We start from the raw sequence: 14817 nt of genomic DNA, 5'->3' as shown, positions 1-14817 counted from the left end.
GTGGACTGTCTAATAGGAAAGTGTGAGTCAATTCCCTTACTACTTCCTCAGAGACCATTGTGTTGTTGCCGGGTACATCATCCTTCCATCAGCAATGCTTCAGTAAGTGATGTGAGCCATCAGCAGATTGCAAACTGTGTAGACTGAAAGCTTTTTTTTTGGTTGTAAGTATTGCATAGTGATCTTTATAATCATATGCAACCGTAAGTGGTGTTGATTTACTGAGTTTTCCATACATCCATCCATCCATTTTCTGTACTGATTATCCTTACTGGGTTGCGGGGAACCTGAAGCCTATCCCAGAGAGCATGGGGCACAGGGTGGAGGACACCCAGGACAAGGTGCCAATCCATCGCAGGGCACAGTCACACACACATTCACATGCCCATTCATACACTATGGACACTTTTTGGACATGCCAATTAGCCTACGATGCATGTCTTTGGACTGGGGGAGGAAACTGGAGTGCCTGGAGGAAGCCCTCGAAGCATGGGGAGAACACGCAAGGTCCATGCACAAAGTGACCTTTGGAATCAAACCCTCAACGCTGGAGGGGGGTGTAAACTTTTGAACAGGACATTTACACTGATCATCCTGTTCAAAAGTTTACACTCCCTGGCTCTTAATGTATCGTGTTGAATTCTTGAGCATCAGTGAATGTTTGCACCTTTTGTAATAGTTGTGTACGGGTCCCTCAATCGTCCCGTGTGAAAAGATGGATCTCATCATCATATAGTCGCTGTTGGAAAGGGGTCAAATATGCAGAAGATGCTGGAAAAGTAAATAATGTGTAGGACCTGGAGGATTTTTCTGAAGAACAGTGGGCAGTTTAACTGCTCAGGACAAACAAGGGACTCATGAACAACTCTCACAAAACATTAAAACATTAACATTGATCATCCAGGTAACGACACAGTATTAAGAATTAAGCGTATGTAAACTTTTGAACGGGGTAATTTTTGATAAATTCAGCTATTATCTTGTCTTGTGAACTATATGTAAACATCTGTTATGTGAAATAGCTTATTCAGAACAGTACTAAATAAAAAACCACATGGGATTTTTATGATCCCTCTTGTTTTGTTAACAGTATTAAGATCTAGCAGATTCCGCAAGGGGTATGCAGACTTTTTGGCATGTGTATGCATATGTAAAAAAATAAAAATAAAAAAAATCCGGGTACTCCGGTTTCCTCCCCCAGTCCAAAGACATGCATGGTAGGCTGATTGGCGTGTCTAAAGTGTCCGTAGTGTATGAACGGGTGTGTGAAAGTGTATGTGATTGTGCCCTGCGATGGATTGGCACCCTGTCCAGGGTGTACCCCACCTTGTGCCCCATGCTCCCTGGGATAGGTTCCAGGTTCCCCGTGACCCTGAAAAGGATAAGCGGTATAGAAGATGGATGGATGGATGGATTTTTAAAGTTGCATTATGGAACTTTTTTGATTAAAAATGAATAAAAATCAATTATTGAGCTAGTACATAAAAATCACTCTTTACCTTACACCAATTACCCCATAAGTGTATAATAATGATTTATAATTTGAGCTGTCTGGTCTCCCTGTTTCACCAGAGCAGCGCACATCCACTATCTTCTAATGAGAATAACAAAAATACAGCACCAACCAACGAATTAGCATGAAAATCACGAAAATTATTTTAAGATAATTTTATTTTATTATAATATTTTAGTATGCTTTAGGGCAAGGTGTTCTTTAAATTCTACCAACATGATGACTTTGCAACCCTTGGGTTAAACTATTTACAGTGAACATAAGGCTCAAGGGAGAGTCTCATTCTGAAACTGTTATGAGGGTCTCTCTCTCTCTCTCTCTCTCTCTCTGTCTCTCTCTCTCTCTCTCTCTCTGTCTCTTTCTCCTTCAATGAGGACTTAAACCATAATTTGCAAGGCCCCTAGCATTGTGGATTACCCCTTCCACCCATTTAATGGGCTGTTGATCATCCTGCCATCTGGCATAATGACCTGAGGCAGTCACCCTGCTGACCCCCAAACACCCAAAAGTATCGCAGCACACAGATACTTGTTAAATGGTAGAGCAAGCATCAAATTGAACACTCACTCTCCCGGTGAATGAAGGTGAGATTAACTTTATGATGCATTTGGTAAAGTAGGTGCTGAACTGAGCAATACCTGATCAGTGCAAGGAGTTTGTTTCTATGGTAACATTTGGTGACTCCAATCAATAACTCTTCAACACAGCAGGCTAGCCTTCTAGCCATGACCCATGTTTTTTGTTGTTTTTTTTAAAACAAATTTCTGTGGTCCTTTGTATTATGCTCCTGTCCTCAGTCTTAGAAAAAAAAGCGGCAACTGGGACATGCAGCAACAATCTCTCATCACTATAAAAACAACCAAGACCAGAACCTTTAGCTGGTTTATGAGCCAATAATCTGTTTTAGAGGGCCTATTTGCTTGTTTGACATTCAATCTGCATTCTAGGGTGAAGAAGAAATATGCAGTAGCACTTTGTATCATCTATGAAGCAGATGTCTACATAAGAGCTGCCATCAGTGGTAGTACGAGATCATCTCAGAGAATGAATGCAAACAAAGCATAAATAATGTGTTTTAGCTCCTAATATACTGTAATAGGGTCTGACAAAAGTATTCATTTGTCTTTTTAACAATTATTATTTCATGTCATGTTTTATTATGTGCTTGCTTCTACTTTTCCAAAGGTATTTACCGTATTGACAATAGCTAGTCAATAATATTCCTTTCTGAAGATGGTTGGCTCCTAGTGAATGCGTTTGCTTCTGTATCGAGTGTGATGACATGCGAGTGTGCATGTGTGATCCTTCTGCTCTCTCCTTGTGGCTGTAGGACAGGCTGACAGCAATACACTGGCCAGATGGAGTTCATTGGAGCTGAGGAGCTGACAGATGAGGAGAAGGAAATCATCAACAGCGTGCTGGCCCGAGCCGAGATGATTGAGGCCATGGAGCAGGAACGGATTGGGTGAGACGTGATACTGAGTAGAGAGTCTGACACCATGTTTCAGCTCCTTCCTTGTACTAATAACCAGTAGGCTGAGTGGTCAAATTAGGTGTGCGTTGGTGCTGGGACAACCACAAAGGCCACATTCACGTATATGGTGCTTGCCGCAATCGTTCATTCATTTTCAGCAGGGATTGCTAAAACTTTCTGTGGGAGCAGACAGGATTGGTCAGAATTCCTTCAGGAATGGGCTGGATTGGCCAGAATTCTTCAGGAGAAGATTGGACTGGGATAAAATAAACAGTCCCGGGCTGTGCACACTTCTAATTCAAATCTCTTTGAGCAAACATGAACCTCAGCTAATCTAAAAGTGCTGGATCATTGCTGAGTCGGTGTTCTGATCTCAGCCTTGCTTCCTGGTTGGATAATGCAGATAGACTGTTTATTCCACTGGGGATAACTGAAGCAAAAGTAAATCCACTTCTACCAGATCTAAATGGAAAGACAGAGATATATTGGAAAAATAAATGTACTCATTGAAACCTCTTTTTCTAAAGTGATTTTGAATGATTCAGCACAAGCACATATGTCTCAACGTTTCCGAATGCTACTGCATTTGGCTCCATTACAAGCGCTGCATGAGTCAGGACGAGCCGGACTGCTCTGCAAGTCATTAATAGTGAATGCGAAACTACAGCTTTTTATCAATCTTTCGGCTTAGCCCTCTGTCTCGATTTGATTTGCTGGTGCATTCCACCCAACCTCCTGACCTCAACACTTTTTGTAAACGCAACACAACACGATGTTAAAGCGACTTTTTAATTCCTTCTATCAGCAGAATTTAAGCAGGAGTGTTTAACGGCTTTAAGGAGTAGCTAAAGGAGTGTGTAATGAGCTTACCGCTGTTATGTTCTGCAGGCGTTTGGCCAATCGGCTGGACACAATAAAGAGGACGGCATGCGGTGACGGCTACTCACAATGCCTGCTCTGCGGCCAGCAGTTCGGCTTGATGGGAGTCAGCACGGTCATGTGTGACGAGTGCAAGAAGGTATTGAGCGGAGCCTTAGGATATTTGCAGAATATCTACAGAACATCTAAAATCGATGTGGCCTGTATATAATAATACACAATTGGTTTGACTCAGTTACAACATTTTTTTCTAATCCTAAGTGTATGGTTTTAAAAATGTATTATAATTACCTACTAATTATAGGTTAATATGTAATAATTAAAATTGCTGTCTGGTATAATGATATACTATAATATAATAACATATGAGACAAGTGCATACAGCAGTACATGGTGCTACAGTAAAATATTTACTGACATTAATAAGTAAATATGCAGTATTTATAAGTAATACTTGGTGCAGTTTGGTAATATAATAATAATAATAATAAGAAGAAGAAGAAGAAGAAGAAGAAGAAGAAGAAGAACTGTACATGATATTCTCTAGAACCATTCACATCCATCTTTATTTAAATTGTGATCAAGTGTTTGGATGCACCAGTAATGGGGGTGAATAATTATGCAATCACTTTTTAAAGAATATATATATATATATATATATATATATATATATATATATATATATATATATATATATATATATATATATTAGATTTTTCAAAGTACTGTAAACTGATTTTTTTCTCCCCACACTTGAGCTATTTTGTATAGATTCGGGACACACACTCCCAATTAAATCCATTTCAGTTCCAGGTTGTAACCTACATATTCTATTCCAATATTCATGTACATACTGAGACAGTTGGTAGTATCACTTTTGTGCTATTTCCAAGCATAAAATGCTGAAATATGAGGCTTTTCTCACCATCCGTATTATGCACTTGCAGATTCATCTTACACCAATTATTACTTGTAAATGCTAGATTATTACTTGCTAAGCTCTGAAATTATTGCTTTGTGGTGCCTCATTTGATTGTACAAGCTGGGTAGTAAATTATGCTCAGCAACCTCCAATATAATAGTAGCATCCAATAAGTATTTACTATCCATCTATTAAATACTCAGTACTTTCTGTACTGTAAAATAACGTGCTAGTAAACAAACATTCAGTTCTGTGGCGCAGGTGCAGCTGCTGCACGCATCCCCGTTAAAAGTCTATGTAATATCATTTATCAGCACTGAAGCCCATCTCTAGCGATGTCACATGTTGTGGAACTGCATTGAAAGCTGATGCTATGTGTCCTCTGTGAGTGTGTTTGCACCTGCACAGTCTCTTGAGGCCAATATGTGTGTACCAACCTTTAAGTGTGTGTGTATTTTTGTGTGTTTTCTCACCCACCACAGCACATATGCACCAAGTGTGGCATTCGCAGTAACAGTCGCTCCTGCCCTGTATGGCTGTGCAAGATCTGCAGTGAACAAAAGGAGGTCAGAAATCATTCAATTATGTAATCTCATAATGTTCATAAGTCCTTTTGCAATATGTGGCCTCAAACACTTCCGCTACGTACGGTGTATGTAATAAATGTCCGTAACAATTTCTTTGACCTATATTGGGCTTTCCTAACACATTCGCAAGTATTGCATAAGTATATAAGGCGGGTAAATAAACATTTTATTTGTGTAGCACTTTTAACAGTTAAAAGCAGCTTAATAGCAATCTGAATGTAGATTTAGATTCCTAACGAGCAAGCAAGAGCCGACAGTGGCGAGGAAAAACTCCCAGAAACAACATGAATAAGAAAGCTTGAGAGGAATCAGAATGAAAAGGGAACCCATCCTCTTCTGGGTGACACCAGATAGTGGCATTTCCAATCAGTACTCTTCTTCTAGCTGTAGAAACAGACAAGTGTGTGCGCACAGCAGAAAGTTTACTGGCGAGTTTATTCACTGAACAAAGGGTTGGCATGAATTGTTTTGGGGAGTGTGCATTTTTATGGTATCCATATGGGCTTAGTGGTTAACACATTTGCATCACACCTCCAGGGTTGGAGGTTCAATTCCTGCCTCTGCCCTGTGTGTGGGGAATTTGTATGTTCCCCGCATGACTCAGGGGTTGCCTCGGGGTACTCTGGTTTCCTCCCCCAGACCAAAGACATGCATTGTAGGCTGATTGACATTTCCAAATTGTCCATAGTGTTTTGTGTGTGTGTGTGTGTATACCCTGCGATGGGCTGGCACCCTGTCCAGAGTGTCCCCCACCTTGTACCCCAAATTCCCTGGGATAGGCTGGAGGCTCTCCCGTGACCTTGTGTATGATAAGCGGAATGGAAACTGGATGGATGAAATATATGACTTTGTCTTGAAGAACCATAAATTGTGATTATGGTCTGACATGCAATATCCTTTGAAGTTATTATTTTGAAAGTTCTCATTCATGTCCATCTGTCATTATGTTACAGATTATCACAATCTTAGACACATTCACAATCACAATCACACACACATTCATACACTACAGCCAGTTTGGAAATCCCAATCAGACTACAACTCATGTCTTTGGACTGAGGGAGGAAACTGGAGTACACGGAGCAAACCCCTGACACATGGGGAGAAAATACAAGCTTCACGTGCACAGGGCGGAGGTGGAATTCGAACCCACACCCTGGAGGTGCAAGGCAAACATGCTAACCACTAAGCCACCCAAATAGTGTCCATTCTATTTATATCTGTATTTATATTAAGGTACCCTTCAAATAAAGTCATTGAATTCTTCAGTGGGATTCACTGGTTTATTTGTTTAACACACCGAAACAGAGAGCAGCATATGGTTGTCTTTTTCTGCTTGACAGGTTCAGCACCTCTGACTTTAGGAGGCTCTATCACCATAATGAGATGATTCACGCCTTTGATGAGTCACTGCTGTCACAGAGCAGCATGCAGACCGTATCACATAATACAATATGATCATGCACACACACACACCGGTATTTCATTTGTCCCTAATATAGTGTACCCTCATTTGCAAATAATACAAAGGGCTGACAATTGCCTGGATTCTTCAGTAATTCAAACTAATGGTTAAAAACCTGGTTTCCTCTCTGTGTTTTTTTTTTAACGTTTATGCAAACTCTGTGCAAAGCCATGTTTGAAATGATTCCTGTCTCACTATTCAATAGATTGGAAAACAAGGGAACACTATAATCATGTTTGCAAGTAATTTTGTAACATTTTAAGACGTAGTCACATTCCGCCAGGTAAACATGCTTAATGATAGTTCGTTATTTAACACTTATGACTATAAATCTTACATAGTGATGATACAGAATAGCAATGATACAGAATTAAATAAGGAAGCCTAAATCTTTGTGGAACTTATTAAACTGCTCACTCTTAGATCCCAATCGGACTCTAAATGAGTCTAAAGGCACACTTGGAGGGTAAAAACCTGTTAGATAGATCAGTAGATAGCTACAACTCTGTTGTCATTGCACAGTACAGGTACTCAGCAACAACCTGCAGTTTAGCATCTACCAGAAGTGCAAATAATAGCATTGTGCAATATACACTATATATATATATATATATATATATATATATATATATATATATATATATATATATAAATTATACATGTAACGAGTAGATAACAATATAAATGGTGATAACACTACATTATAATAGAAAGACTATAATAGGTATAAAAAGCATAATATATGCAAGTATTATTCATAAATATATGTAAGAGATATGTACATTGTATATATAACAATACCCAGATTATCCATGGATAATATACAATGTATATAAAGATAACCTAAGATATATACTATGGATCAATAATTATATAGAGATAATTCACAATATACTGTACAGTGTAGAATAGAGTTGCAGGATGATTACAGGCATTAAAGCATCAGTGGCCTAACAGTGTAGTGCAGAGTTCAGCAGGGTAATTGCTGTGGGGAAGAAGCTGGCCCTGAACCTGCTGGTTCTGCTGCGAATGTTCCTGTATCTACTTGGAAAGGAAAGAGGTTGAACAGTCTGTGGCTGAGATTGGAGGAGTCCCTATTGATGTTGCGTGCTCTACGCAGACATCTCCTGTGGTGAAGATGCTCAGTGGCTTGGAGCTGGGCACCAGTGATGTGTTGAATGGTTTTCACCGCTGTTCTTTGCCATACCACACTGTGACGCAGTTGGTCAGGATGTTGTCAATGGTGTAGCAATAGAAACTTAAGATCTTAAGAGACACATGAACTTTCTTCAGTCTCCTCAGGAAGTTGCATTTTTCTAACCAGAACGAGGCTTGAGGAGTAACAGAATACATGTACTGTATGTAATCAGGATACAAAAAACTGGTAACTGTAATCTGTTACAGTTACGTCAAAAAAACAAAGTATTCTGATTACAGGTACATTTTGTAAAAATGGGAATACTATCAGGATTGCATTTTTTCATTTAAAACCAAAGAAATGAATCTTTCGCTGTAATATAGTATAGACAGCTGCTTGATTATAGTTCTGGTTCTCTCTTGCCAGTCGTGACTCACATGAACATCCTCCTGGTGCATGAGAAAATAAATTTTTGTGCAAAGTTAACTTGGTAAAATTCTAACACAAATTGTTCTCTGAAATGCCTTTGTTAGGGAGACTATATGTCCTCTTTACCCCCGGACACGTCCTCTTTTTCCCTGGACATGTCCTCTTAATCACCAGACACATCCTCTTTTTCAGCTCTTAAAAAAGCGTCCGGCCGGGATTTCTAAATTTGAGAAAATGGATTCGGCTTTAATTTCGTTATGATGTGTTTATGGTCTAATACTATTATCATGTGTGCGCATGTTTGCATTGCTTTAACCCCTCTCTGTAATTCCCGCCTTCTCGCACACGGATAGGTCGATTCTAAAAGGCTTGCAGCAACTACTGACCAAATTCCTGCCTCTCAACTGTTATCCTACTCTCAGCGAACGCGTGAAGGTGGAGCACTGTTGTGTTCGGCATCAAACATTTGCTTGACAGTGGCAGCAAATGACAGCTGTCCTGAGTCGAAACAATGCCCATGGCCATATAAGATCATTTTTAATTGCATGCTATCACATTACTTCATATTACATGGCCATTCAAATGTGTAAATGATGGCAGAAGATACACTCGTGACATCTGATATTTATTTTATTCCATGGACATTCAAAAGAACATAGGAAAAAATGTAAAACCTGGGCAAAGTGTATATACAATTTTATGTATATACAGTGGCCTCCACTAATATTGGCATCCTTGGTAAATATGAGCAAAGAAGGCTGTGAAAAATTGTCTTTATTGTTTAACCTTTTGATCTTTTCAAAACATTCACAAAAATACTCAGGTTTATCCAAAAAATATATCGATACGTTGTGCTATCTCCCTTTGCCAAGATAATAGCTCTGAGTCTTTTCCTATATTACCTGATGAGGTTGGAGAATTCATGGCAAGGGATCTGAGACCATTTCTCCATACAGAATCTCTCCAGATCCTTCAGATTTCGAGGTCCATGCTGGTGGATTCTCCTCTTCAGTTCACCACACAGCTTTTCTATGGGTTTAAGTCAGGGGACTGGGATGGCCATGGCAGGACCTTGATTTTGTGGTCAGTAAACCATTTTTGTGTTGATTTTGATGTATGTTTTGGATCATTATCCTGCTGGAAGATCCAACCACAGCCCATTTTCAGCTTTCTGGCAGAGGCAGTCAGATTTTCGTTTAATATCTGCTGATATTTGATAGAGTCCATGATGCCATGTATCCTAACAAAATGTCCAGGTCCTCTGGCAGAAAAACAGCCCCAAAACATTTAACCGTGGGCATGAGGTACTTTTCCATATAACTACCTCTCTGTGTACGCCAAAACCACCTCTGGTGTTTATTGCCAAAAAGCGCTATTTTGGTTTCATCTGACCATAGAACCCGATCCCATTTGAAGTTCAGTAGTGTCTGGCAAACTGAAGACACTTGAGTCTGTTTTTGGATGAAAGTAGAGGATTTTTTCTTGAAACCCTTCCAAACAACTTGTGGTGATGTAGGTGACTTCAGATTGTAGTTTTGGAGACTTTCTGACCCCAAGACGCAACTAACTTCTGCAATTCTCCAGCTGTGATCCTTGAAGATTTTTTGGCCACTCGAACCGTCCTCTTCACAGTGCGTTTATACAATATAGACATGCGTCCAATTCCAGGTTGATTCATAACATTTCTAGTTGACTGTAATTTCTTAATTATTGCCCTGATGGTGGAAATGGGCATTTTCAATGCTTGTGCTATTTTCTTATAGCCACTTCCCATTTTGTGAAGCTCAGCAAACTTTTGCCGCAAATCACAGCTGTACTAAAAAAAAACGTGTACTAAACAAATGTAAAATATCAATGGGAATATACTTCAAATACATTTTTCTTATATGAATTCATAGGAGTTCCAATAATTGCTGCACACCTATATTTAACAAAGATATAGATTTTTTGGATAAACCTGCACTGTATTTGCAATTGTTTGATATCCATGAGAGCAGAGTATTTTTGTGAATTTTTTTTAATGAAAGATCAAAAGGTTAAACAATAAAGACAAATTTTCACAGCCTTCTGTGCTCATATTTACCAAGGGTACCAATATTAGTGGAGGGCACTGTACATTTATGTGATGCTAATAGTGTGTCTTTTTCAGTGTATTAAAGTCTGCATTCATAGTAACACTGTTTTGAATGCTATTAAGTATTAAGATACCCCCCCCCCAGCTTTTGTGACGTCATGTTACCTGCATCATTGACAGTGATATTTTATTTATTTATTTATTAGATTATTGGATAAATTAGATCATATTGCTTTTCTCTTGACTTTATTTACATATGTGAGCTTGAAGTAATCCAAAAATAATCAGATTACCTTCATATTGTGATACTTGGATTACGATACTGATGACATTTTTTATGAAGTAATTTGTAACTGTAACGGAATACATTTTTAAAGTAAACCTCCCAAAACTGACCAGCACTGAAGAATTGTGGTGGCAGGACAGATCCTCAGAGATCTGGACCAGGAACTTGAAGTTGGAGACATGCTCTACTTAATCCCACTGATGTAGATGGAAGAGTGTCTGCTGCTTTTAGATTCCCAGAAGTCAACAATGAGGTCTCAGCATCGAGAGTGAGTTTGTTAGCAGAACACCATGCTGCTAGACTTTGGATCTCCTCTTTGTTGGCCAACTCATCATTGTTGCTGATGTGACCTACCACCATGGTAACATCTGCATACTTGATGATAATATTGTGCATAGGCACACAGTCACAGGTGAACAGGGAGTAGACTCAGCATGCAATTCTGTGGGACGCCAATGTTCAGGATGAGTGTAGAGGACATGCCCAACCTAACAGATTAAGGTCAATTGGTTAAGCAGTCCAGAATCCAACTGCATATGGAGGAGCTGATGCCCAGGTCATTGAGCTTGGTGATAAGTTTAGTGGGGATGACAGTGTTGAATGCAGAGCTAAAGTCAATGATCAGCATCCTTATGTACGTGTTGTTGTCCAGATGGGTGAGGGCTGAATGAAGAGCAGTGGAAATGGCATCCTCTGTTGACTTGTTTGGGTGGTAGGCAAACTGGTGAGAGTCCAGTGTAGGTGGTAGACCCACTATGAGGTGACCCCAGACCAGTTTAAAACACAGTCAGTGCTAGTATTAACCGTAAAACATAAATATATGATTTGTTTAACGTGCCAAAAATGTCAATTTACTCATCCCACCTTCTGGGTTAGATTTTAAAATGTTTGAAATGAGGTCATTTACACAAAAATGATAAACTATAGGGTGTTTAAAAATGTTTAACTGGCAGTGAATGTGACTATAGAGCTCACTTAAAAAAATTATTCATTCTGCTCCTTACAACTGAGAAAGTTTAAAGAATGAAGTGTTGCCATATTATCTTGCTGTCTTTCTCAGTAAAGAAATGTATGAATCAAAGCGGAAAATAAAAAGGAAGTGCATTATGGGGCTGCTAGCGTATATTTGTACACTTCCAAGACTGGTGCATTGTGAGTTTAAAAGAGCGTACTTGATATTCTCCAACCTGGTTTTGGCACCAGTCTCTTTTTACTCCAGGCCTTTTAAAAAAACTACTCCACCTATGCCACAGGTGTCAAGGCTTATCATTAAAGGTTCGGTGTGGATGCAGGTTTCAGTCACACCTGATTCCACATGTTAAATCAGCTGATTTTGATCAATGGACTCAATGGTATTTGTGGCTCCTGTTTGGCTGGAATTAATACTTGCAGTCACACTAGCTCTTTGCAGATAAGATTAGACAGCCCTGATCTAGGCCCCCTGGGTAGTCAGTTCCACGGTTCTCTCTGCAGGGATGCTCCTGATCCTAGTAACATTTCACCAGTATGTTTTCGTTGGAAATGCATACCGCATGGTTAGTCACTGAGGGCTGTATTGTGCAAAACATTTTTCAGACCTCAGATATAAGTAGAGATTCTCGCACGATATCTACTCAAGTGAGGACCAGTATTAAGTCCAGTGTCACTGTCTGACAGCTTGATGTAACCACATTGATGTCATTCTAACCATATTTATGTCATTTTATATCCTCTGAAAATACTATGGCATGTATATGAGGCCAATATTAACTACAAAAAAGATGCCTGGCATCTCAAATTGTATATGAGTAATCAGATAATATTAATTTTATATTCTCTTCATGGAAATTCAGTTGCATATATATATATATATATATTTTTTTTTATAAAATATAGAAGTCGGTGATAAAACTACTGTTTTAATAATTGCACATTTTCTGTCTTGTCCAGAGATTACTCCATTTCACTGATACCGCTCAACTGGACAACTGTTGTCTGTAACCATTCATGTGTAAGTTAGGGGACTTGCAGTTTTATGATATTTGAACTTTTTACTCACCAGATATTGAAGCAGTCTGGTGCCTGGTTCTTCAAGGGGTTGCCACAGCAGGTCTTGCCTGCACCTTTAACCATTTCAAAGCCGAAACGTTTCAGCGCTTCTGACGCACCAGCTCCATCTGAACCATCATCCCAACAGAACACAACTGCTCATCCATATGTCAACACACAGAATGGAGGTTAGCATCTTAAACTCTAATTCAATTAGCTATCTTTCAGTAAAGACTATGAATTATTCCAGCGAAAATAATAGAAATGGTATGAAGTTATGAGCGATGAACATAAGTCTGGACTTACCAACAGGTTCTTCTGGTTTAACAGGTTAGCTTACAGGCTGTTGTAATGTCTGAAATGGACTCAAACTTCACTTCTATCCTGTTAATAGTGGCTAATGTTTAACGATGTACTATGAATACGTTACATAGAACTCTGAATGTGTGTTCTGCCTAGTAACAAATAAAATAAGTACATTTATCCTATCATTATGTTGTTCCCCCAAATTTAGACGGCGCCCAGCGTATCGTCAGAAAGCGGCAGATTCTGAGTCAATGTCTGTAAATTGCAATGAGATTTAATATTGAATCTGAAACATATAAAAGTATATAAGAACCTGAAAATTGTAATATCACTTTCCTGATTGCTCCAACTCAGCAGAAATGAAGCCTCCTGAACAAGAAGGGCTGCCTGTCAGCGCTCAGATCAGTCAAACTCAAGCTCAATCGGGTGCAGAGAGACAATCTAATCTGACAGCGTGGAAAAAAGAAGAATCTAACAAGAGCGCAAGCCATCCTTTGCAGCCATCGTATCTGAGCTCACTAATGCAGACAGGTAAAAAAATAAAAAAATTTTAAAAAAAAATAAAGAGCTGAAAGGTACAAGTAATTCTCATTCTGAGAGGAACTTTGATAATGCCTTCTCTTCTCTATGCTTTATGGAGTCAGAGGTATAGGTTTGAGTTGGAGTAAAACTGAGTTACACATGACGGTCAGATCATAGATCATACAATGTGTTTCTATAACTGTCCTTGAGAAAGGAGTCCTTCAGATGGAGAGTAGGACATTACCTACTGTGCAGCCTCCAGTTGCAAACAGCACCCACACTCCTGCCACTGCTGAGGAGGTGGAGGACTACGACTCCGACGATGCCAGTAAGACTCTAATAATTTTACCATACAGCTCTGTAGTGATTCTCCTCCATCTTGTTTGCAGGCCAGTCGCTTTAGTTTGTAGTTTGGAATTAGTTTTCAGGTTCAATTTCCTCTTGCTGCTATTTTTTGCCCTCTCGCAGCCACACTGGGGATGTTGGAGTTTAGTCTGCTCTACGAAGAGGAAAACCACACTTTGCACTGCAATATCATCAGAGCCAAGGTATTGTGTTTCCATCAGTGAGCAGGCTAAAAGGGCATTAAGTAAGAAGCTCTTATAAAGTCAATTTCCGTACCAGACAAAACAAAGTTTTGAGACACCACACTGAAAACCTGGGATTGCCCCCCCCCCTTTAAAATTGGAAATAAACAGAAGCTTTTAGAATTTTGAAAAAAAATCCAATTAAGAATGCAAAATGTTCAATATCTTTGTTTGTCATTGGTTTCATTCGTCTCTTTGGTTCAGGGGCTCAAGTCAATGGACTCCAATGGCCTTGCCGATCCATATGTCAAACTGCATTTGCTTCCAGGTGCTAGCAAGGTAAGCATCTGGTCTTATGGCACTTCAGCAGAAGGCGCCATCAGGAAATATTTTATGATATATTATTAATATATAATGTCATACATACAAGGAATCCCCTCTCCCCTATTTGTATCATGTGTTGCTAATAAAACCATTTAATCTAGTTGGCTTGTCTTTGTACTATGTAGGTGTGACTGAAGTTAAGTTGAGAATCTTCTAGTAATGGTACTCCCGAGACTCAAATCTAGTTTGTGTAGTTAACCTTTTAATTTTTGGGGAATGACTTCTTAATTTAAAATGGTTGCATCCAGAATCTCCACAAATTCAAAAAGCTGTCTAGTTTACA

At 39.2% G+C, this 14817-nt stretch overlaps 1 protein-coding gene across 1 annotated transcript in view; it reads left to right on the top strand.

The window, feature by feature from the left end:
• rph3aa (rabphilin 3A homolog (mouse), a) overlaps positions 1 to 14817 on the top strand; it is a 37678-nt gene that overhangs the window by 15814 nt on the left and 7047 nt on the right. Inside the window, exons 2-9 of the mRNA XM_053645898.1 lie at positions 2844 to 2978; positions 3876 to 4005; positions 5271 to 5354; positions 12809 to 12983; positions 13456 to 13632; positions 13838 to 13951; positions 14092 to 14171; positions 14415 to 14489. Of these exons, the coding sequence (XP_053501873.1) occupies positions 2872 to 2978; positions 3876 to 4005; positions 5271 to 5354; positions 12809 to 12983; positions 13456 to 13632; positions 13838 to 13951; positions 14092 to 14171; positions 14415 to 14489 (942 nt within the window). The 5' untranslated portion in view covers positions 2844 to 2871. The remainder of the gene's footprint in view (positions 1 to 2843; positions 2979 to 3875; positions 4006 to 5270; positions 5355 to 12808; positions 12984 to 13455; positions 13633 to 13837; positions 13952 to 14091; positions 14172 to 14414; positions 14490 to 14817) is intronic.

Source organism: Ictalurus furcatus, chromosome 16 (assembly GCF_023375685.1).
Source record: "Ictalurus furcatus strain D&B chromosome 16, Billie_1.0, whole genome shotgun sequence".
NCBI lineage: Eukaryota > Metazoa > Chordata > Actinopteri > Siluriformes > Ictaluridae > Ictalurus > Ictalurus furcatus.
The sequence above is the reverse complement of the archived record's forward strand: the minus strand, read 5'-3'. Positions and strand labels throughout refer to the sequence as shown.